The 24,770-nt window shown below is 40.0% G+C and overlaps 1 protein-coding gene across 3 annotated transcripts in view; it reads right to left on the bottom strand.

The window, feature by feature from the left end:
• Nucleotides 1–877: 877 nt before the first annotated feature.
• Nucleotides 878–24,770, bottom strand: part of RALB (RAS like proto-oncogene B) — a 46,536-nt gene continuing 22,643 nt past the window's right edge. For 2 of the 3 annotated variants that reach the window (XM_048310010.1, XM_048310006.1), the window contains exons 2-5: nucleotides 9,134–9,290; nucleotides 7,806–8,014; nucleotides 4,884–5,061; nucleotides 878–2,755 (exon numbers count right to left, since the gene is read on the bottom strand). In XM_048310010.1, coding sequence (XP_048165967.1) covers nucleotides 2,636–2,755; nucleotides 4,884–5,061; nucleotides 7,806–8,014; nucleotides 9,134–9,247 — 621 coding nt within the window. In that variant the 5' untranslated portion in view covers nucleotides 9,248–9,290 and the 3' untranslated portion in view covers nucleotides 878–2,635. Of the gene's footprint in view, nucleotides 2,756–4,883; nucleotides 5,062–7,805; nucleotides 8,015–9,133; nucleotides 9,291–9,697; nucleotides 9,751–24,770 lie in introns of those variants that run through there. The other variant, XM_048310007.1, reaches the window with a different exon arrangement.

Below are 24,770 nucleotides of genomic sequence, written 5' to 3'. Positions count from 1 at the left end.
AGGCAAGGTAGCTGCTTTGTTTATCATGTTTTCAGCTGTAACTGGCAAGTTAAACTGAGTATGTCACAAGTACAGAAGAGGAATACTGAAAAGCTGCAGCATCAAGCCATGAAGCAGCAACACCTTCTTCCAAGTAAGTCCACCTCAGTGGCATAGCTTTATCAGTTGGGAAAAATAAAAATAACCTGAGTGAAAACAGCACGTGGACTGTAAGAATGCCAGTGGGTGACTTGCTGTTCTGAGAAGAAATTCATCTGTCCTATCAAATACTCTCAGGTACTTTAAGACTAGAGAGATCAAAGGCCAAGGCATGCACGTCTCTTGAGCCAATACAGCTGGGCTGCTCATTGTGAGCTTTGCTGAATTCATTATTCATACAGCAAGGACAGTTTATTCAGTTTTGTTAGACACATTTTATAACCCGCCTCAGAAGGGCTTGACCTAGATAAGCTTGTAATGTGAACTCAACTGTTGTTTATCCTTTAGGTTAATTAAAGACTTAAAGGTTAAGTCTCAACTAAAACCAAACTTAAGTGAGCTGCCTTCCTCCAGAAGGGGACATTCATTTGCTATGCACAATATACAGTCAGAAATGGACTTTTATCCATGGAAGTTCAAGAAGAAACTCTGTTAGAAATATTACAGCTCCCAGTGTCCCATTAGGTGCTTAGGCTTTAGACACAGGTTACACAGCTCAAGTGACAAATTCTGTAAGGAGCAGGCTTCCAGCTTCTGCTTCAAAACAGTATTGGGTATTACAAAGCCAACTTCACAATTAATTACACTGTTCACAGAGAAGCATTTTAGGAGCTGGTTAACCATTCTTTGTGCCCATATAAGATAGGAGTAACAAAAAAGGAATTTAATTTGACAAGAATGAAGATTACAGCACCTTTTATTTAGTACAGTTTCCCCAATCCAATGAGTTGCCTGACAAGATGAGCTAGTTATGGAAGACAATGAGTTCGTGGTAAATCCCTGTGAAACCTCAGGCCAACAGAGGTTCTGATATAGATCACATCTTACTTTTTTCAATGTTCAGAGATGGAATGCACAAAAGCAATCTAGTACATGTTAAAAATATTTTTCAACCTCAAATTACAACACTTAAGTGCTGAACAGTATTCACGACTCCTTCACCTCAGGAAGAAACACCATTTGTTAATCTAGTGCTGCAGTGAGCTTCATTGAACAACCACCTAGATTACTTTCACCAAGCAACTGTGTTTTAAGAATCCAGTTACACACAAGATACAGTTACTCTTCAGGTTTCTCTACTCCTTAGAGGCAGAAAGCCATAATTCATTGGGTAACTCCACAGCCAGAAGAGAGCTCTTTTCCACGGTGACAGAAGTGATTTTTGGCAACTGCACTTAATTTAAACTGAATCAGAAAGTTCATTTCAGTCAGCTGACAACAGAACATGCTAAGTACTGATTTCTAGACTGTTTTTGTTGAACAGACATGACCACCATTGCATAACTGACAGCAAAACTCAACATGTGCTAGGTTGCTGTGCATCAGAAACAGTACATATAAAATTAACAGTGAGTAATAGATGTGGCAACTGCTTAACTTCGTTTGCTTTTTGACACCGTACAGCTCACTAGCCAGCTAATCATTGAGAGGTAGCATATATGCCTCACCTATTCCAAGTCATGAATGTGTGATGGGACCCACCCTTACTCAACATTTTCATCTTCAGCAAGACAAGAGACAGATGCAGATGTTCTCACTTTCCAACATTATCATCACAAGTGTTCCAATATAAACATAACTGATTAAATCAACACCTATTCCACTATTCCAGTACAAGGGAAGGGAAGGATGACAGATGTAGAGTGTAATTGAGTTGAGACACAATACATGGAAGAAACCCAGGACAGCATTTCAAGGAGATAGTGATAATACTATTCCTTTTGAAGAAAGGCTTACAGTCATTTTCTCACCCCATACCACTAATTTAAGGATGAGAAGACAGACCCCAGCAGGGAATGCATCTGGCCTGTATTCAAATATCAATTTTTGCATTGCCTAAATAAGTCTGAATTGAGTCCATAGGCTTGATTCATGAATGCTGTATTGACTAAACAGAACACAGAAGAAAGTTTGTTTTAAGTTGACTCTCAACTGTCAGTTGCTATTTCTTACATGGAGTGTGGGGAGGAGGTCAGCAGATTTCAGTGTAAGAAATATCAGTGACAACCAAGAGAAGATGGAGACTCAAACCCTTTACCAGGTGTCATCTAGCCTTTCTGCAGTTTGTACCATCAAGGAGGGCAGCAACAGCAGGAAAAAGTGTTTGAACCTGAACAGCTGTGCTTGTTAAGGCCAGTAGAGGTTCAAGAGAAACATTAATACAAAAATACATTGTGTAACCAAGCAGAAGGATTGTAGTTCTGAAATTGCTTCTAGTTTTGAAAGTTGGAAGATGGAGCCCATTTCAGTTTAAATAGGCAAAGGTTTTGTTGGATATCAGAAATGGTTGCAAAGTTGTTTTCACATTTTGAAGGTGTGATATGCAAAGCCAAAGATAAGGGAGTCAATACAGACTTCCTTTCATGAATCCAGCCCTATATCCTTAGTGGTATTTTATCTATGCCACCTGTAGATAAATATTTACAGTTCCAAAGCATCACAGTAAGCAACATCTTTCTTTAAAGCTTTTCTTGTTCTTGCCACTTTTCTTGCCATTCTTGTCTTTGTTTTCTGACATTTTCTTTGCTCTTATTTCTCTCATTAAATCAAAGAACACCTAGGAGGGAAAAATAAAGATTAAACAAGATCAGCCACCAGAAAGCAGATAAAAACTACTGTATTCAGCAACAAATAAAGACATAGAACCACACTGTACTCAACACAGCAGAAATAAGTCTAGACAAAGATCCCAGTGACAAACACAACATCAGAATTACATGGTGTGTCAAGCAGTGGCAAAAGCTGCACAATCTTACCTGGCTATCAAAAAAATTCAACAGCCCTGTTTTAAGAGCTTTTTATTGAATACCATTTTTGCACAAAAGCAGCATTGAGAGCTCATGAGAACATTTGTCTGTGCCTAGCAAACATTTCCACTGCTGTTAACTATGGAAAGCATTTAGTCCTGTCATTTCCATGTAGTTAGAGGTGCACTCTGCTTGGTAGTATTCTGCTTGGTCTATAATTACAAAGGTGCAGCATTCAAGTGACAGGCCACAAAAAATTCTCAAGACTATGTTATAAGATAGATTCAGAGAAAGCCATGCTTTCATGTTTCTCTGGTTTTTTTTGTCCAAAATTTAGGCAATTTCACCCCTGTATTCCTGATGTCTAGGTACATACCATCTAAAGGTGCAAGAGCTGTTTTGCTGTACAGTTACTGGGTAAAATTATCTTTAGGATTACAGAACAAGAGTTTAGCATCACTCTGTAGAACTACAGTGTGTTTTTGTCCAAATGGGGAACTCTCAAGCCTTTGATGCTTGGAAACAAGACCATGCTACTGATCAAAAGTAGATTAGTTTACCATTCAAAGCGCACTTAAGTTTTTTTGTATTCTGCCACAGCATTAACACACAATCACCACAAAGATGAATAACCTGTCTTACAACACACCAGACAGTACTTATATAGCAGATAACCAGTATGCCACACAAGCTAGCCAGTGAAGACCTGTAACAGCAAATCTAGGTCACCATGCTAGTATACTCCAGACACACAGCTCCACTGCTGTTAATCCAAACTGATCAGAAAACTAGTCTAAATATAAAATAGGCTAGCCATTCACTAGTAATATGAGTTGTTTATAGGCAAAAGCAAGTCTAAATATTCACATTTCACTACATCACCCAGCTTATGCAACTGATAGTGACTTTCTAGGAACATTCTGCAAGTCAGAATGGTTCTTTACCAAACTGAAATTATGCCATGTCCTTTAAGCCAAAAGATCTCAATCCAGGAGTTTCATATACTGTAGTTTTAATGAGAGAAGTTCCTACCAGTAACTTGTGCACCAACAGCATTTCCACTTGTGAACTAATATAGAAGAACAGGAAGAACTGTCTAGAAGAACTTAAGAGTACAGCTAGCTGCAAGTGTTCTTTATCCAAAGAGAAAACTGCTTAAAATTTGTAATCTTTAAACAAATGCATTTTAGCAAGACACATTTGGAGCCCTTAGGATGCAAAACAGTAATTTCAGATCATCTTCTGTGAATTGGTGAAGTAAAAAGGCACCCTTTTCTTCAAGAAGTCCTCACTACAAACAAAATAAAGGGGATGATTGAAACTAATCTGTCCTCTGTACTGGACAAACACTCCATAGTCATAATTCATTTCTCTTCTGGAATATCTCACCACCACTGTTTATGCAAAAAACCAGCAGTAGAATAACATGAGAATAACTGTCTTATACCACCAAGGACAAGTCAAAACAGGACAGGGACACAGCAAAAAGTTCTTCTCACAATTCAAAGTAGTCTTGTCAGAAAACAAGAATAAAATCTTTAACCACACTACATGTAGCTTTGTAGGGAAGGGGGAAAAATTTCTAGAGTGTCCATAGCTTGTTATTTATTGGTGTTATAAGTGGGACACAGCCTACAAAGAAAATAACTCACTTCAGGGAATCCTTAGAACCATTTACCCAAAGTATTACTGAAAAACTATTGGTTCGGGTACAAACAGTTAAAACAAGACAACAGCATTAACTTGTTCCAGATCTCAGGTTCCCTTAAGCTAGGTATGTGTTTAAGTGTACACATTCTAGTAAGTTCAGTGTTTATTGGGGTTTTTTTTAATAAACTAGGCTTTCAGAAGCCAAACTGTGGACTTTTTTTGAACCAGCAAGAGTCAGCTACTAAACAAGTAGCAACAATCTAATTGAGCAGATGTCATTTGTCTTACCTTATCTACATTCGCTCTAGTTTTGGCAGAGGTTTCTACGTACTGCACCCCCCATTCTTCTGCCTTACTTCGAGCCTCTTCTACAGGCACTTGTCTGCGCTCCTCCAGGTCAGATTTGTTTCCCACTACCAGTAAAGGGATTTTATCCTCTTCAGCCTTCACACGCAGGATCTGTTCCCTAGTGCATTAGGTATTCAAAATAAAAATAACTGTGTTAGTAGTAGCAACAAAACTCCCACACTTACGAGGAGTGGATCAAGTGGTCTGCACATTACTAGTGTTTACAACTGAGTATTTCCCAACAGTTGGACACACACTTTAAAATTATTCCAAGATTAGCAGAGTAATGCTACAGGCTTTACACTGCTGAAAGCCTCACACTTCCAGGAAGGCAGTTTTACCATTTAGTGAGTAATGAGGCTCTAGGAAAGAAGAACAGTATGGCAGAAGAGGAACTGGCAGCAGGAGTTCACATTTGAATGAGGTAAAGAGTACAAGTGCCATGTTTGCCAAGTTTTACCTTGGCATTCAGTCACCATCTTCAACACACAGTCTGCATCACATCTCAATATAGGTCTGGGCAACATCAAGTCTTTGCCAAGGCAGTAGGTTGGGAACAAGTAGCTGGCAGAGATCATTCCTAATGGCTACCTAAACTTCACTCAAAGGAGAGAGTTATTACACGATGCTGAACTAAAATGCTAGCAACCTTCCTCCTTCAAAGCCTCCAGGAAGATATTTGAACTGTCAGCATTAACCTGTCATGCTAGGAGGACATATCGGCATCCAGGAAAGGAGATGGAGTGATGTTGCACACCAGTCTTGGTTTGTGCTGTTACTGGGGTAAAACACAAGTTGAAACCAGACTGACACAAGTTGCTGTCCGTCTAGGATGCTGGAAGAACTCTACCACTCTATTTTTAGATTGCTTCATTTTGTTATGAAGAAGAGCTAAATGAGGCATGAGCACAGTGCTACACCCTCTCATCTCACTGAGTTACCACACTACTTCAGATGCCTGCATTTTCCATCCACAAAATAACAATGTATGGAGAGTACATGAGACTCTAAAATAGCATTAACACACTGAAGCAATCTGCTTTTGCATTTAACTGCACCTTCACACATTTTCAGATTACAGAGGCATTGAAAGCAAACACTGAATGCATAGCATCAGCAGGAGAGCTAGGATTTAAAGACAAGCCCATAGTTTGTTCAGTATTCAACTTTTTCATAGTGTTAGAATTCTGGAACTTAAAAGGATCAATAATACCAATCTGCAGTTTGGCCTGGGATGCTGGTGACTCATACTATGCATTCCCCACTCCTTCCTGGGTCAAGGAGCTGGTACTTGCATGCCAGCATAAATATTCCATTTAACTAATTTCACTATTTGTTTTACTTCTGAACCATTGAAAAGTAGGAGATTATGCATCACAAAGAGCTCCTAGGCCCTTCTTGCCCATCTTCAGGGCTAGCATTGCTTTTTCATTGTTTTGCTGTGCTGGAATCTTGAACCAACACACAGTTAATCTAGTTACAGAAGTCTCACAAAAACACCAAACCAAACTGCCAAGATAAACACTCCCACTCTTTTTCATTCAAAGCCTTAAGCCTTAGGTTTAACATTATATTTCACTTAGGTACATAAGCCAAAACCAAGTGCTTCCACTTGTCTCATTTTCTTTGTGTTTTTTGAGCATTACCTGACCTTTTCCTCCATCTTACACTAAGAAGAGTCCTAGTACTCAGTTTTGTAGTCGTACAACAGTTGAACTGTTGGCTCCTTTCAGAGCTCCTGTTAGGGCAAACTGAGCTCTGCTTGTGTGCCCCATGACTATCAGCCTTCTGAAGCAGAACAAAGTTCCATATTATGTGACTAAGGAACAGTATTTTTATACCTCAAAAGATTTTGTGGTCTTCTACTACTGTTGAAACAGTATGATATGTTAAGAACCTGGACCAAAGTTCAGGAGTGCAAGGGGAATTTGCCTTAGCTTTAAGAAAAACCTAGAAATAAGTGTCCTTAGCTACAGCACTTCCATTACCAGTTAGTATCTGTTAACCTTGTACCACTGAAGCAAAGGGAACATAAGGCAGACTGATAGTTTTTATTCTGACAAGCGTAAGGAACTCCTAAATTTTCCCTATGCTTTGAGAGGTTTTCCTTCAAGTTATACAGCTGTTCCGGGCAATCTCCAGTTTACCTTCTCCTGAGGCAACAGGTATTATCAAAAAAGAGTTAGAACACTTGCCATGAAGAATGTGGCTACATGAATTCTAAAACCAGAACAGTGGTTTAAATCTTTTTTTATTTACCCCCCCACACTACACAAGCCGTTTTGGTGGCCAGTCTGGTGTCAGTTTTTACATCAGAACTGCTAATCCCAAGAAGAAAAATTGAAGTGCTTACTACTACCGTGTGTCTTTCTAGGAATACGTCTGCCTACAATAGCAATGCTTGGCTGCCAACCCTTGTTTGGCACCAATCCATACCTGAGAGTGGAGGCTAATCCTTCCTTTCCTTAGAGCACCTGCTTCTAGCAATAAGCAATACTGTGTCTGAAACCTGGCCAAAAGACAGATTTAATTCCAGAAGTACTGTTCTAAGATAATTAAACTTCACATCCATGAAGACTGAAAATTGGCTGAAATACGCCTGTTTTAAGAGTCCAAGAATCTGTTACTTGCCTGAAGTTGCTGCTGGCATAATGTACTCAGAAGTTACAGGCATGAAGACAATTAAAGCCAGAGGCTGAATACTCTGGTTTAGGTTATCAGTTACTGAGAGCACAATGGCCAGGCGTCACTTTCATTGATCAAATAGTAACAAAGGATGAAGAGCTGTTGTAGCTTTTAAGCAGTTGTCAGAGCAACATAGGAACCAGATATTTTTCCCTTACTAGGAGACAAACTACTCACCGAAACTCCGCTGTTGCTGTGAAGGATTCATGCTCTGTTATTGAAAAGACAAGAAGAAACCCTTCCCCACTGCGGAAATAGTTATCTCTGATAGCTGCATAATCCTCCTGTCCTGCTGTGTCCAGAATGTCTATCTGAACTTCTTCACCATCCAGAACTACTTTCTTTCTGTAGCTGTCAGCCTTGGTAGGTTCATAGTCTTCTACAAACTAACAAGAAAGGGATTAGTGTTTAGAATTACTGTCAAACAGTCTCAGTATTTGTCCATATTCCTTCTTTCACTTCAGTGACATTTAAATTCCCCAAAACCTTCTCATAATTCGATCAGCTACTAAGTTCCACCACTTTTTTTTAGTTTTACTATTAAAAGCAAATTATTTAAGCACTTAATACATCAAAGAGCCAGCTTGCCTAGTCAAGAGAAACTTGCTACACAAAACACTGTTCAGCCACTTCAGTACAATTTAAGAACAGAGTTGCAGTATAAGTTACCAGCAATCTGCTGGCATTATCTAGATCTCCCACTTTAAGAAAATGCATTTCAATATACTTCAGGTACAGGTATCTGAACTTTTAACAGGTGTAGATGAGAGCATCCAGCTGCTGAACCTGAAAGCCTGCTCCATAATTACACAGGCACATACTTCAGTACATTCAGTATTGATCAGACCAACAAAGCCACTGCCAGTTCAACTTAGTTCTGCGCTGACAGCACACATCCAGCATAAAAGTAGAGAGGTAAAGAGCCTCTCAGCCTCAGAACACAACAATTAAGCCCAGTTAAGTTGGCTGGCTTTCATTAATGACTACATCACCTGTTCAGATACTTACACCACTACAGCATGTGTGGACACCCTACAGATAAATGCTAACTTTTGAATTACAGGATCATTCCTGTATTCCTTCACATACTAGTCTGGATTGCCTAATCTAGCTTCCTGTATACGAGTATGGAAGAATTCATGCTATGAACATGCCTACTTCATCACCTGGCTCAGAATGAGCTAGAATATTTACTTCTGACTTCAGCCTTAACTGACCTAAATTACAAAATTAAAGTTCAACTCCAACTAGTAACAGCTTCTGTACACAAGCACCTGTACATAATGCATGACTCCTGAAGACTGTTCATCCACAAATAAGCATCAATTTTGTCACCTTTAGCCAGAGATGTTCCCAGAGGGCACATCTCTCAGCTTCCTACATTCTGCTCCTGCCAGTTGGGTCATCAGGTCTTTTGCTCATCACATTTAGTTCCCCGGTCCCACAAAAAAAAAAGCAAGCTGTATGAATTTGTGCTCTAGAGAAGCTGAACCAAAGTTACTTACCTCATCATACATAAACTGAAGTGTGAGTGCAGATTTGCCCACACCTCCACTGCCAACCATAATTACTTTATGGAGGGCCAAGGAACTCTGGTTCTTGCTCTTGCTGGCAGCCATTGTCCTGCTTGCCACAGACGAAGTACCGGGCAACCAATTATATCTGCAGACAGAAGAAGCACAGTCACCCATCCATGACTTTGGTACATCAGGGTAGCAGGCAGGTAAAGTGTCTCAGTGCTGAAAGACCAGATTAAAACCCTGCCCCACAAGCCTAAACAATGGGCCACTCCAATGCACAGGCATGCAAACCATGCCTAAAGTATGAGTAGGACAAAGTATTAAAACAAATACTTTCTATTTGTGACAACAGTATGATTAATAAAAGTGCCAAAGGTTTCTAACAAGCTACTCTTGTTTGTAAACCCAGCCTACAAGACTACTGTCTAGAGCAGTTTCCAAAGAAAACCCACTCTTTCTCAAACGACATGAAATTAAGTGTTTTCTATTGTTCTTGTTAGAAGGCTTTACATCTTTCTAAATATTTCTTTAATATTGATACAACTATACCTTAGATCTGCTCATAGGCAGAAATCAGGCTTTTGATCTTCTCCCTGTGTAGGCTAAGAAAACAGCAGAGATACACAGTAAATTGGCAGGAACAAGTTGCAAAAGCTTCTAGCAGAAAGTCTTATGACACGGCATTAGCATTTATTTTACACTTCCTGCCTTTTGATGCTGCAAATCTATTTTGCTTAAGAAAAAAAAAAAAAAATCCTGCTTTACTGCAAAAAAATCCCAGTTTCTATTCTTCTCCTGATGTTGCTAAGCCATAAAGGAGCAAGCTTCAATAAACAAGCCCTAGCTAACAAGCCTCTGTTTGTGTGTTATGCAAGCCTAGTAATTAAATGCTGGAGGCTTCTTAAAAATAATACTGCCTCTTTTTTTGGTTGGTTTTTTTAAGAGTAGCTGGACACAGTAGTTGTACCAGAAGCACAAGCAGCAGCTGCCACACTCTTAGAGCAGCATCTCTAAGAACAGCACACTGAGGATAAAAGCAGAAGTACGTGAAACAAAGATGTGTCACCAGCCAGGATTCCCGCACAGAAAAAAACCCAAATATGAATATTTCAGACATATGACATGTATATGGGAGATGGCAGGATACCAACTCTTGTGTCCTCAGAGCACCACAAAGGACCCCAGTTGTTCATATCCTGGCAGAGAGCTGTAAGGAGGCCAGTAGACCATTCAGAAAACACTGCTATAGGAAGTGGCTGTATCAGCCTTGATTTATAGCAGCACTCTTTATTCCAGAAGCACAGGAGCAATGGGCCTTCCAGGAGTCTCAAATTTGCCTGCACACAATTACTGTACTAAACCACTGCAACTGCCACATCATCAAGTGCTACTGTATGGAAACACAAGGCCAACAGTAGAAGTTACTTGGAAAAAGCTTCAGGACAACCAGCTGCCCTAAACAAAATTAACAAGAGACTAAGGGATCATCAGCCTACAAACATGCCATAGGATTATTTAGCCTGGAAAGGGACCTTTGGATGCAGTCCTGTCCAAACCTCTCCCTGAAAGCAGTTTGCTCCAAGCAATCCAGTTTATGTGCCTTGCATTTTGAGACTGACATGACCAGTCTGGACAACTGCCCTCAGAGTACACTGATAGTGACTACTTTTTTTTCCCCTTGTCATGACTTGATGTTCTGAAAAGCAACAAATCAAACTAAGTTCTCATTGACTCGTGCATACAAGAACAAACATGCCAACAATCAAGAAGTGCCCTCAGGACAGCATTTTCAAACATCTGAGCAGCAGTATTTTTCCATGCAGAGTTTTTTACTCACACCTGTTTGCTACATACATTTAGTACAGCAATGCAAATTAATCATGTTTAAGTACTCATTCTGGGATAAACACTGGTAAGTGAAGACAGATATTTTCCTCTGGTAATCTTCTCTATTATGTTATACATCAGCTCCCCCATCCAGGACACTCCTTAGTACAGAAATGGGGTGTGACAATTCCTACTTCTCCATAGGTTCTCCCAGTACAGCACAAACACACATTTGTTGGGGACAGTGAATTTAGCCATTGAATTGCCACAGACATTCTAAACCAGAAGAGAATCACAAGACTGATTTTTAACTCTTAGTCACCAGAGAGGCAAGAGAAGAAGGGAACAGTTCCCTGCCAAGGAAATGTGAAAAAACACAACAGGCAGTGTAGGGTATGCCCAGCCACTGCCTTGGAGGGATGTCTGCTGAGATAAGGAGATTGAGCAATGTCCCAGCAGGACCCCCCTGGGAAGGCAACTACTTTTCAGTTACGGCGAGAAGACGACAGATGCAGAATCCTCTGGGAGACCCTATGCAGATCTTTTGTAACCCATTGGCCTTTACCCTCTGACACCCACCCCCTGTATCCCGACAAAGCTAGCCCCCTGCCCCTGCGAGGGCAGAGAGAGCCCATCCCTGGCCTCCCCTTCACCGGAGTACAGACCAATAAAGCTACCTTCATGCGGAACAGCTACACGGGCCTCTCGTCTCTCTCCCTGCTCTGACCTGGAGGCTGCCCTGCAGAGCTGAGCTGAAATCATGAGCTGACAATCACTAAAGAGCTGACAGCTTCTGCACGGGCCCTCCAGCTAGCAGCTGAGGGAAGACACCAGGCCTCGGGAAGGCGATCCTCCACGGGACCATCTCTGCGGACCAGTCACAGCTTCCTCGGTCAGACCTACTGACCCCTCACCAGCTGTCATAAGGTAGCATCTGAACTCCAGAAGTTGTTGCTTTGCCTATTGTCCACATGGTCTACAGACGGTAAACTAGAATTCAGCTTGCTTGGACATAAACACCCAAGGAACAAGAGCTACAGATTGGCCACACAATGAGATAGTTCAGGGACTTTAAGTGTTCCAGAAGTAACACAGCTTGCTCGTAAATTGTAGAGAATGCTGTTTTGTCCTAGTTCAAGAGTAGTCTGGCATTCACAGTAGGAAATAAGCTGTTTTCTGGAGTGTGACCCTTAGCTACTTTTCAGTATAATTGTGACTGGTTTTAACCTGTGACTGTTCTTTTATCAGGTATCCTAACATTGTTGTAACTGTTGTGTTATCTAACACAAAGCTTTCAAGCTACACGTTTTTCTGGAATCACAAACTTAGGAATATGTAATAGGCAGCAGCACTAAGTCCACTGTGCTATGCAACAGCAATAAAGGCATAATTTACTAATAGCCAAGAGAAAAGATTTCTCTGTCCTGTCAACACAAATACTTCATCTTCACATGGTCATGGTAAATTAATTGCTGTCTTTTAGGAAAAATACTGACAAACTTGAAACAGTTCATCATAGAGGTAGAGTGGAGAGAATATTTAAATCCTTCCTTCTCTATTCCACCCCAACAATGGCCTGTAGAAACTGCAAGGTCAGCCTTACAGTATTACCTCATTCGCAATCAGAGTATAATATTAAACAAAACCCACCCAATAGCATACAAAATGGGTTTGATTGCATCTAAAGCTCTTCATGGCCAAGGTACTTGATCTTCCCTGCAGAGCTGTTCCAAGTGCCACTTGAATATTTCAGAGGATCAGGACTACATGAACCCCATGAATGCAGCAGTACGCTCACAACACAGCCCCTGAGCAGCGTGTACTCAGTGAGGTCCCAGAAGCTTCACACAAAGCATCTCTTCTTTGTTGGCACCAGAGGGAGTGTCCCCCCCCCCCCCAGCCCAGAACAGCCAGACAGTGCAGAGGCAAGAACAGAGGACAAGGCAAGGCTGAAGCAGTGTGACATAGGATTAACACAGTCAGTATCAGTGCAGAAGTACCAGTGCTTACAGAACAACAGGTTAACAGCACATCACTGGTTCAGAAAGGGGCACAGTGAGATTATAATAGGAATATTGTAATAAAACAAGAAAGGCATTGGAGCCAACTGTTTGTTTATTTTTATCTCCACCTCTGCAGGCCAAGAAACAGTTTACACAACATGGTTCAAAGCTCACATCTAACAGTTCCTTGAGGTTAAAAAAAATTAAAAGAAATCTATTAACACAAGTGGAAGCTCTCTCCTCTGTTATCTCTGAGTAGGCAAGGAATTTTCTTCCTATTCTATACATTAAGCATCCTTGAGGCAGTCAAGGCACATTAACTCATCTTTTCACAGAAAAACAAGTCTTGGGAAATCCAACCACTTCTCAAAAAAGCAGCAGTTTCTAGAAGAACCTGTGACAACTGCAGTTGCTTTAAAACATTACTCAACTCCCTTCATTTTATGGGACATAGACTTGAGGCAATGGGTCTTAGTGCATCTGCTGAAGAGCTCACTCTGAGTAAGTGTCCAGACAAGACACCTAATGCTGTGGGGTAAGATGCCTCCTCTCCCCTATTGCTCTTTACTTGTTGTTTGGGCACAGTTTACCTTCCAGCAAGATTTACCCTCCTCTGACAGGACAAGAGGCAATCCATTGAGCAGTCAGTCAATCTATTTATTTTCCACCTGTCATTTTACCCTCAGGTTTAATGACACCATGTTGAACTTCATATGCTAAGTGTTTTAAGCTGTAAAAAAAAAAAAACAAAAACCACACTCCAAACCTTCTGAAAGTTTATTTGAGGGAGTGAGGTAGGGGAGTGAGGTAGGGGAGGTGGTTTCTTCTGGTTACCATTCATCCTGCTTTGAAATAAACTGCTAGACAGACCTACCATGACAGAGAATAAACTTTTTCTGTCAGTATTTCATTTTAAGAAATTAGAAGTAATTACCTGCTTCATCTGTTTTAAAAGATAAGGATTAAGCCATTGACTTGATAATTCTGCATTTATTCTGTAATAGGTAACACACAGCCCTATGCACAATAAGAGCTTTGTGATGCTAGTGAAAGATGCTCCTCAGATCAAGAAAGGAAGGTTACACCAGCCACAGGCTGCCTACATGAAGCACAAGAATCTACAACTCAAACCATAGGAGTTACTAATCAGCTGTTTTGATTTAGACTTCTGAAGATCTCTACTTGGCCACAGGACTAATCAAACCATGCCACCTCCCATTTAAGTTATCTAACCCTAAACTCACCAACTACTTCAGCCTTCCTTTGTCTTATCTGTTTAGATTACAATTTCTGCAGGTTAACTAAGGCTCCCTGCACAATGTTGTGTCATTCTTGGCTGGTCCCTTGAAACTGAGCACTTCAAGGCAATTGTTTATAAACACTTAGAAAATTGCTTTTTCTCCACCCTCTCCTCAACCTAAATAGTTAAACTGCTCAGAACACAGTTTACAAACAGGACTGGTTTACCTAATACCAAGATTCAAAGACTATGACTGAATAACTACACGTATTTCAAACCAGACCACACTTTCACATTCCCTTTTTACTTCATGTGCATTAAGACACCACAGCTGCACAACACTTAAAGGAAAAAGCTCGTCACTTCACAAGAAAGAAACTTTGCTACAGTTCATCCAAGTACATAAGAAAAAAAAGAGAAGCTTCACTAAGTCTACCTGTTTTCCAATAAATATTCTGCTGCTGTAATAAAAGAATCTGAGACCCTCCAAAGGCTTTAATTGGAATTGCTGCTAGTTCTGCCATTCAGTTCGAGATTTAAAACTGAAATAAAGCTCTAAGCTCAAAATTGCTGAGATCAGCTCTTGTTCTCTTGCTGTGCAGCTGATATCTTTGGACATTTCTTTTCATTGCTATCCTGCCACTGAAAGCAGCCATTCTTTGGATTTTAAAACAGGATTCTAGAAACCCTTAGCCCAATAGCTTGACAGAGGAGCTTTGTTAAACCCTTCAGACACCTATTTTTAAAGGAAAATCTGGCTATTCAACCTATTATAAAGACTTAAATATGATGTCATCAAAAGCAAACACAGAAAGAACAAGGTTTTGCAACAGTATTTTAGTGATCCTCATTTATCAGAATATGAATTAGAGGCTTTGAAGTGTTTGGTTCTGTGATATAACCACAAGAATGCAGTCACAGAAATTCCCTGGATCACAAAACTAATTAACAATCTCACCGAACTATGAACTGTAAGAGCTCCTCAGCCATTCTGAGGTTACCCAGAAAATATTTAAGTACTGAAATTCCATTAGCTTTCAATGGACTGTAAATGCTCCAACTGGTAATTCAACTTAAAAAAAAACCAATTTGAGATTAAGAGGCATATTTAATGCCACTGAAAATTTTAGGATATGCAGGCTGAAAAATTACAAATGCTACTCTATCCTCTTTTGCTGTGCCAATATCTCCCCTCTTGGCATATATCCATTTAGTGGTTTCCAAGCTAAACAGAGATCACAATGTGTTTGGTAGAAATCCCTGCTTGGGATAGCCTCATATCCTTCCCCATGTAATGCTGGATGTTTCTACCTTCTCAGTTGTGGTTATAGATTTTTCTGGGCGATGTTTAATTGGATCAAGGAATTCATTCAGCTTGAGATGTCTTGCAGAGCACATTGGGGCAGTTTCACAGTCCCCATTTATATCACCCAGTGATACAAATCACCATCTCCTGTCCCTCAGTCCCCTCTCCCTTCCCCCTGGCAGTTCCAGCCCATCAGCACACTGGGCCTGCCAGTCACATCTGCAAGGCCACACACACCTCAGTGCTGATGTGAAGGGAGAAAAACAGTTTGTACAACTAAGGCCAAAGAAGGTGGAACTACAGCAGCCAAGCAGTTTCTTATACTGCTGCAGAAGCAGGGCAGTTCCCTGACCCTGTTCACAATTCACGCCTTAGACAAGGGGCTGGTGCAGCCACCACCCCGCTGCAGTGTCTGGGCTGAGCACTGGAGTGAAACCCAAGCCTCAGATTTGCTTTTGGCAATCAGGCATTTTCTCTCCCTAAGATCTACTAGTAGATGCAGTTGCAAAGATAAGGGCATTGGACCGGAACCTCAAAATGGATTTTGAAAACTTAATACTTTATAATATCAGGATGAAAAGTAAGAATTGAAGGCAAGGAACTACGTTACTCTGTACACATGAAGGGATCTAACCTCTTTATATAGGTTAGATCCTTGTTCCAAGTGGCAACAGCCATATCCCTAAATGTTACAGGAAAAAACCACAGAATAAATACATTTACTTGATACACTGAAAGTTACAACTTATACTATAACTGAATGTTACATGACACCAGTTTCAGTCAATTATTATTAGTTACAAATCCTGCCTAAACCCCCCAGAATTGTGTGTACACCTACAGACACTGGCTCTCACAAATGTGCTCTGGCAGGAGCTACATATACACTGCTAACTAACAGACACATGAAGCAAGACCAGGACTAGCAAGTTCACCATGTTACAGCAGTTAAAGGTTAAACCAGAACCTGAAGCCAGGTCGTTAGTATTCTCCATCTCCTACAAGGCTGGGGAAATACTAGGCACAGATTGAGGAACCATTTCAATTCACAGTTGTGTTTCCTCAAATGAATCAGATTGGAGTATTAACTTCCATAATAAGAAAGACTGCAGACTGTGAGATGAACTTTTACAGCAGGAAAGACCCTAAGACTTGCTCATCTAGAAAATATCACAGGCAGTATAAAAAGCAGTATTTTTAATATAGTTGTGATCAGGAGTCTTCTCTGCATGCATGAAGACAACCCAGATATCACACTAAAATATTCTAACAGTATCAATAGCATCAGACATCCAACCACTGGATACCAGCCAATTAGGATTAAGAATCCCTACTAGTGATCCTGGTCTCTATACCATATCTTACTTTTCACTATTCCACACATTCGTATGCAAAGCCATCTCCAGCTCTTCACTTAGCCTAATAAAGTTTAATAAGATCAAGTGATTTTTAGAAGAGTGCACGTCGTATACAAAATATTTTTTGACACCTGCAGTTACGTAGAACAGGAAGAACAGGAGACACACAAGTGCATTGCTCCTTTAACTGATCATTGTCCTCGCAACCTACCAAGTCTAGCACACTGCTCTTTCCAACAGGTTATAGCTAGACTTGGATAATTCCACCTTTTAGGCTATGTTCAAATCTGGACCACCACAGCAGTGATCCATTTTAAGTACAAAATACCTGTATATACTCATATTCCCCACAATCCTCTCCTTCCTTGCCAAGTACAGCCCAATTCTTCTTATAAATTTTCAGAGATGAATCAGTGCAGCTCAGAAAGCAAATCTGATGGCGTTTAATTTACATTTACTTACTACATGAAATTCTTAAATATATGCCCTCTCACATCATTCAGTACAGGACCATTCTAGATTACTCATTACAAATAGACAGACATTACCTTACACATTAGCAGTAATCTCAAGACAGTAATCTTGCTAAGAATAATCTCAGTGTCTAAGGAAAAATGGAACTAAATCCTGTCCAAGTCTGTAGCAAGGCTGCAACCTTCAAAGGTTTAGTCACAGGAAAGAATCAGTCTGGTCAGTTGGAGCATCAGAAGAGCAACACTTTAAAGCAACCCTTTAAAATTGAACTCAGATCTTATGCTGAAGTGAAATATAAGCAACTATATATCGCTGTTCCTAAGGAACTTAAATATCTGACTTTGTTTGTTTGGGTTTTTTGGGGTTTTTTTTTTTGGTTTGGTTGTTTTTTTTGTTGTTGTTGTTTGTTTGTTTATTTGCTTGGTTTCGGTTGGTTGTTTATTTTTAGAATTTCATCAGAGTGGAAAAAAATACAGCCAAGTAACTTGTTTCTGAGCAGTAGCTAAGAGAAGAAGAAAAAGGACTTCCCTTAAACAGTGCTTTTAAGGCACAGGAGTACACCCTCTCTCCCTGAAAAAATCACATATATCTATGTTTAAGTAAATAAGGTTTTAAGGTCATGCTGTAAAGCTAATACTCTTAACAGCAGGTATCAACAGTATCAAGAGATTGTCATTGCATATAGGCAGTACACTTGTAATTGCCTTGTTGCACAGATAGCATGCAAGCATCATAGTTACATAGAGTTTTATGGGGAAAAAAAGTAAGAAACCACCCTCCATATTATTTTCAGTATTACTCAGGGCAGATCAACTAGTAGAGTGTATGTAGCACCAGCAATATACTCTTTATTTCAGCAAGATGGTGTTACCTGAAGTGAAAGTAAGACAGTAGTGTCATTACAGCTAAAACCACTTCTTCTGTAGGGAGACATCTAGCCAGAGATCTCCAAGTACTTTCAGAAAGCCTCCAAGTCTAATATTAACACCCAGAAGACATATTGCAGACACAGAAGACACATTGCTTTTACCTTGCAAGATCTTGCTAGAAAACCTAATAGAAATCTTCTACAAGCACAAAGACTGAGTTGATACCATTAATCAGTATTACTATGCTAATTACTAAGAGTTTATTATTTAGTAATACTAAGAGTATTACTAAGAGTTTGTCACTGTGGTGATAACAGTCTAGTTGCCCAATTACTTAGGGTGAATTACAACACCACTGTTCACACTAGTTAATTTGGCTCATACCAGAAAAGTGACACTCAGGCAACAGACTTGTTCAACGGCCTCACTCCCATTGACTTGCAAAGTGTATTTCACCTGTATTTCACCTGTATTTCCTTTGAAAGCTCATCCATGCAGAAACATGTTCATCTTTGATACACAGCATACATAAAGTCCACCAAACCACTAAGAGACAGTGACATGCCTCAGATAACCTCATACCATTTTTTACCTGGATCTCCAGGGGCCTAACAAATACAACAGCCAAATCAAACAGATCACACAATCAGTGTCTTAAGGGGCACAGGAGAGCTCAAAATAACCAAAATCTTACCTTAGTACCAGGTTACAACATGGTTTCAGTTACTTCAGTGAAAAAACTGCAACTATATAATCCACAAGAAAATTGCCACTACCACTGATTTTGCAAATTCCACCAAATGCCAATTCAACCAGAAGTGTGCTACAGAGTTGCAGGAGCTCTCACCACTGTTACCCAGTCCTGAGGCAGTCAGACCGAGTCATTGGTGTCACAAACATGCCACCAGACACTGCAGACAGGCCACAAGCTGCTACCACTGCTCCCCCAAAGGATGTATCTCACTAGATCATGCTTCCCTAGTGAACTGGATGTCTGGGATAAATCAGAAGTCCAAACATTATTTAGTCTGGCTTAGCTAATAGCAGCAGAAGCAATTGTCTCTGCCCATACAATTACATTCCTTGCTTGCAAACTGAAGTTAATGTCTCATGCTCACATCTCTGTTTGGGGAAATGTAAGCCACTGTTGAGACCATATTTGATGCAGATAGGCAAGTAATAAACCCCCATCCTGACTTCACTCTTAACCATAGAATCCCAGCTCCCTAGGGGCACTCAGGAGTCATCTTCCTATAGACTATGAGAGTACTTCCACTATTTTAAGCACTTCATTGGGGTTCACAGATGTGTACCGTGAGTCACTAAGCTTCCTCAATCAGGCAACATCACACAACTGCCAAGCACTGAACCTTTCCCTCCATCTTTCAATCAATGCATTTACATTACAACACGAAAAGAAACAATGGTGACATTTAGTACCCATAATGTAGCTGCTGTGCTAAGTCACCTTTAAATAGATTTCTTTACTCCAGTTCCCCCAATCAGGTAGAGTGAACTGCACATGCAAGAAGCTGCCTTTCCACTGGACTAGGAGCATATGTTTTCAATAACAGACAGTTTTCCAGACTACTGTATTCATATACTTCATACCAAAGCCAAAAGCAGTATTTCTATCTTCAAATGGGAACTGGATTATTACACCAGTACGGGCGTCTTATGAAATTTCAGTATCCCTAGAGTTAAGAATACTAAAAAGCTGTGGAAAACTTTACTTATGGGAGAAGTCTTATCCTTGGTCTCCCTCATGGAGAATGCTCTGCCCACCACTATAAAACACAGCCAAATGTGTTCTCTCCAACACAGCCTCCAGGGTGCTGTAGAACGAAGAGTGGCACAGTATAACACGCTTGGTAACTCTGGGTTTAGGTGGCAGACTATTAACTCAGAACCACTTGACTTCAACACAGAGAATAAGGACACATTTAGTTCAGAACACTTCTCTTTATGACCTAGCAAATGACAGGTCACATGAACATACAGAACCAGTGCAGAACATAAACCGCGCATTTATTCTTGGGTTCTCCTGGAGACATCTCCTATCTTCACAGAGCACTTTACCAGAATAAAAAACCCTATTATTCTGATACCTAGGAGCTCATCTCACGGCTTTCATGCCTTTCTTGGGAAATCAGCACAACAGGGTGCCTCCATACACTAATGCATGCAGCACAGGCAATGAGATGGAGACATTGGGGGTCTGTGTGTAGCTACAGGGGTTACAACCTCACTGGAATCACAGAGATGAGCTTGGATAGTTCTCATGGTTAGAGTGCTGCTGTGGATGGCTGGAGCAGACAAAGCTCTGTCTAGAGATGATAATAAGCCAGTTTATGGATCAGGAGTAGCACAGTCTGCAGGAGGACTGGACTAGACAGTCTCCACAAGTGTCTACCAGCCTCAGCAACTCTAAGTCATCTGTGCCCAGCAATGCAGTTGCTACAAATCTTATCTGTGGGAAGGCCCATTTTTCAACTTGCACAAGTAGTACAGCAGAGCTAGAACACTTAAAGCCAGTCCATCATGACTAACACTTAATTAAAAACCTTGTCTAACACTTATTTACAAGAGTGTAACAGGTTCATGATCTGCTATTGCCCCTGTTATACTAGATGATATTAGAAGACAGTTGTGAATACTTAAGGAAAGGAGTTGGACAAGAACACTGCTTGATCCCTGTTTTACAAGCTAAATAAAGATAAAGATGCACAGTATCACCACCAACTGGTCTGCCTAATATTTTTTTAAATTAGTTTCCTTCCATTAAAACTTCAGAACAGATTCAACCAATAAAGCCTACTTCAAATTTAGTTTGCCTCCTAAGACAAAAGTAAATTTCCAATGCCTGCAGAATTGTTTAAAAAATTAAATTGATTCCTAAACTGTGTTTTGAAACACGATAAAGTGGAAAGAGAGATAGGAATGTGTGCTTGAAACTGGTGCTGTCTTTTGAAACATCATTTCCTTAAATTTCTTGGCCAGTCTATTTTATGACATGGTAGATAAAAGCAGAAAGCTGCCATAAAAGTCAGTCAGTGAGACTTCTTGGTGAGTACACTAATGAGAATTCCTTACCTACCCAAAATGAAATCTCACAGTAAGCCAAGAACACTAAATAGCAGAAGAGTACCATCAAGGAGAGGAGCTTCTTACTGCAGCAGCAGTTTAGTGGAAAGGCTGTATCACAGATTACTATATACTTTACAATTAATTAATTTTAATCAGGGATCAGCTTCCCCAATTAGCAAAACCAGCTCTTTTCTGGAAAGCTGAGGCAACTGACATGCAATTTGATCTAAAACTACTTCACTTGTTAAATGTCTGCTTTAGAGTGGTGCCCAAGACAGCATCCTCTGGAGCAGGATAGCAATAACCTTATACAACACCTACTTAAAAACAAAAAAAGCCACTTTAGTTTGTGTTCTGCAGCATGAAGTCCAGAGTTCAGGTAGCTCCTACAAATAATCTTTTAAAGTGCTTTGTCAAGTTAAGTATAATCCTGTAATGTAGTATTCTATAATATTCTTGTCTATAAAGTGGGATTCTTTTCCCTGTTAAACCTGTGACTCAAACCAGCAGCTTGGGAAAAAAAAAAAGGTCATCCACATTAAATCTAAATTGGAAACATTCTTTAATATGTCCACCTACCATGCCCAAAATAGGGGATAAGTCTAGGTCTCCAGTACCCTTCAGAAGAATAATCTTTCACTACAGGTAAAAATATATACCAAAAGAGCTAGAAACCAGAGAAATCACAGCATCTGCTTAACTCTGCATGTTTTCAGCTTTCCAGTTCTATGCTTTGACTTCAGATTATTTTTGACACATTCCAAATTTAAGAAGAATATATTAAAAACTCCAGTTTCACTGCATTATTAGTGGCCTAAAACATTTCACACTAAGCTTCAACTGACAGCAACACTAAATCACAAAGTAACAGCTGACAGGATTAAGACTTTAACAAATGCTTATAATCCCAGAACTGATTTTTTTGGTCTTTGACTTGTGATCCAGCAAAGATTCCTAGTCAGGACTGCATTTCCATTAAGTCTCATATTCATGTAATCAACCATTATTCCTTTGTCAACAACTTCAGCAAGGAAGGCTATGGACTCATGGTTCCACAGAAAACAGTTGAAGTTCTAAGCAAGCACTTTGTTACCATAAAGATTCAAGTAGCTCCTTACACATCAGCCTAAAAAACATTCTCACATTACACAACTCCATGACTTTCATTTTGACAGGTCTTGAAAAACACATTTGCACATCTCAAGCACAAGAGACAAAACAGATCCTCTAATATTACTATTAAAGCAGCATTTGGAAGAACATGAAGAGATAAACCATGAGTTATACAGACTTATCTTGCTTAAATGACAAGACAACTTGATATTTCTGGGGCAAGCATGAAGGAAAGTTGGTTAGTCCTGTTTAAAGGGCTAAAAGAGCTACCAACAAAATTATTGCTCCTTAGCAGCTATTAACAAGGACTTTTTAAATACATGTTCTTTAGCCTCTTATCAAGAGGCAAGCATCAACTGTATCATACAACAAAAGCCACAAAATTGACTGTTAGCACTAGGAGAGTGAAACAGCCAAGACTGCTGACCTTGCTGCTCCAAGCAATAGCAAGCAACAAGCAATGGAACCTTATCACCACTACTTGACAGTGATGCAGAACAGTTAGCAGAGACATGGGGCTGGAAGGTGGATGAAGAAAGAAAGGCTAAAGAACTACAGTTTTTTATCAGTAAGATAAACTTCCAACTCAAGACAGAATAAGTTTGAGAATATAAATTGCTATCTAACCTGGCTGATAATTAGGATCAGCACCCCTCCTAAGTCAATCATGTAAAGTCACTTGAAGTCAGGCACACAGGGAGTGAAAAGCAGCAAGCACCTACATTTATCTACTCTGTGTCTCCCCAGCAACTGCCTTTCACTCAAACCCCCAGAGACCACTACTCCCATCCCGAGCTGCTTGCTACAGCAACAGCCACAAGACACCTACTGACCTCAGGCACTGTTTGTCCTGATACCACTGTGCACTTGCACTCCCATGAGTGCTTAGGGCCTGCACAGCTGCCACGAGAAACAGGCTCCTTCAGTACCCCAGCTCAGAGAGGCTATTAATTCCCATGAATTCGTTGTGTAATAGAAAGCAATTCATTTAATCAGTCACATGGAGCTTGAATTTAGTCAGTAAGAAATGATTGAGTTAACGTGCAATTATCCACTGCATGGAAAGTGAACAGGTTTACAGGACAAGAACAAACTGTGAACCAGATTCCCAAATCGTGATGCTAGGGATTGTTCTGCTGTTTCACATGGCCACTTTTGCTCTGTTCACAGGACAGTTTTGTTCCATGTGAAGCTCGGACCCCAACACTTCCTAGAGAAGCAAGTAATTTTATCCAGCATTTGGTCAAATAACAGTAGGTGCTCAATCAATTAAGCAGCTGAAAAACCTTAGAGCCCAAATGAGGCATTAGATCACAGAAACTATAAGCCATCCAGGATTTCAGTGTATACATCTAAGTTGTCCAGGCAGTGTCCCATCATTACTGAGTTGATTTGATCAAAATGCCTCAACTGCTCTTCTACACAGATTTCCAGTACCACTGCACTGACAGAGACAAGTTTGAGAGTTTTAAAGGATGGCCAAGAAAGGATATTGTCCGGTCAAATTAAGCTTTCAGTTAAGAGCTTTTGTAAAGCATTCCAGCTAAATCTTTAGACTAGAAATTCCTCTGCAGTATATACATAACACTAGCAAAAATAGGTCAGCTTCACTTTCTTCCAGGCATGCAAAACAGAATCAAGTTGGCTTACTCCAAAAGAAGTGAAAATAAACAATTTACTCCTAAAAGTCTAACACAGGAAACTTGTTTACAGGACTAGTCTGAAGGTTATTCTATTCCTAAATGAAATATTTATTAGAGAAAAAAAATACAAAATATTTCAGCATGGTAAGTTACCATCATCTGATCATAAGCAAAAATCCAAGTAGTTAAAATTATTCTAGCAAGTCTGCTATACATGAATAAGTGCAAAGATGCTATTTCAAGTACGATTGAGCTGTTGCTAATAAATTCTCTGTAATCAAATTATTTTCAGCCTTCAAGCAAATCACTTCCAAGAACCACAAGTCTGGCTCCCAGTTGTTAGTTCCTACTCTCACTTTGACAACCTTAATTGGACAGGGAGTATTTAAGACATTAAAAAAAAAAAAAGACAGCTTTTTCTGAAAATCATGTACCTCTGAGGATGAAAACAGACAAGCACTTCCCTGTCCCGCAGAAGAGAAACAAGGATCTTGGAACTAGGGAAGTAATGTTAGAACAGTTTAAAAAAAAAAAAAAAAAAAAGGCAACACCCAAAACTACTCAGCCTGCACACTTTAGCTTTGAAAATTACAAGGTTGCTCCTTGTACAGGTGCGGTCTCCTTGTTCCCTTCCACCATGAAAATACCCAGACACAGACAAGGCTAAGTCTCCTGTTCTCAGAACAGAATCGATTCAACAGG

The sequence above is a fragment of the Corvus hawaiiensis genome, chromosome 7, assembly GCF_020740725.1.
Source record: "Corvus hawaiiensis isolate bCorHaw1 chromosome 7, bCorHaw1.pri.cur, whole genome shotgun sequence".
Classification (NCBI taxonomy): domain Eukaryota; kingdom Metazoa; phylum Chordata; class Aves; order Passeriformes; family Corvidae; genus Corvus; species Corvus hawaiiensis.
The sequence above is the reverse complement of the archived record's forward strand: the minus strand, read 5'-3'. Positions and strand labels throughout refer to the sequence as shown.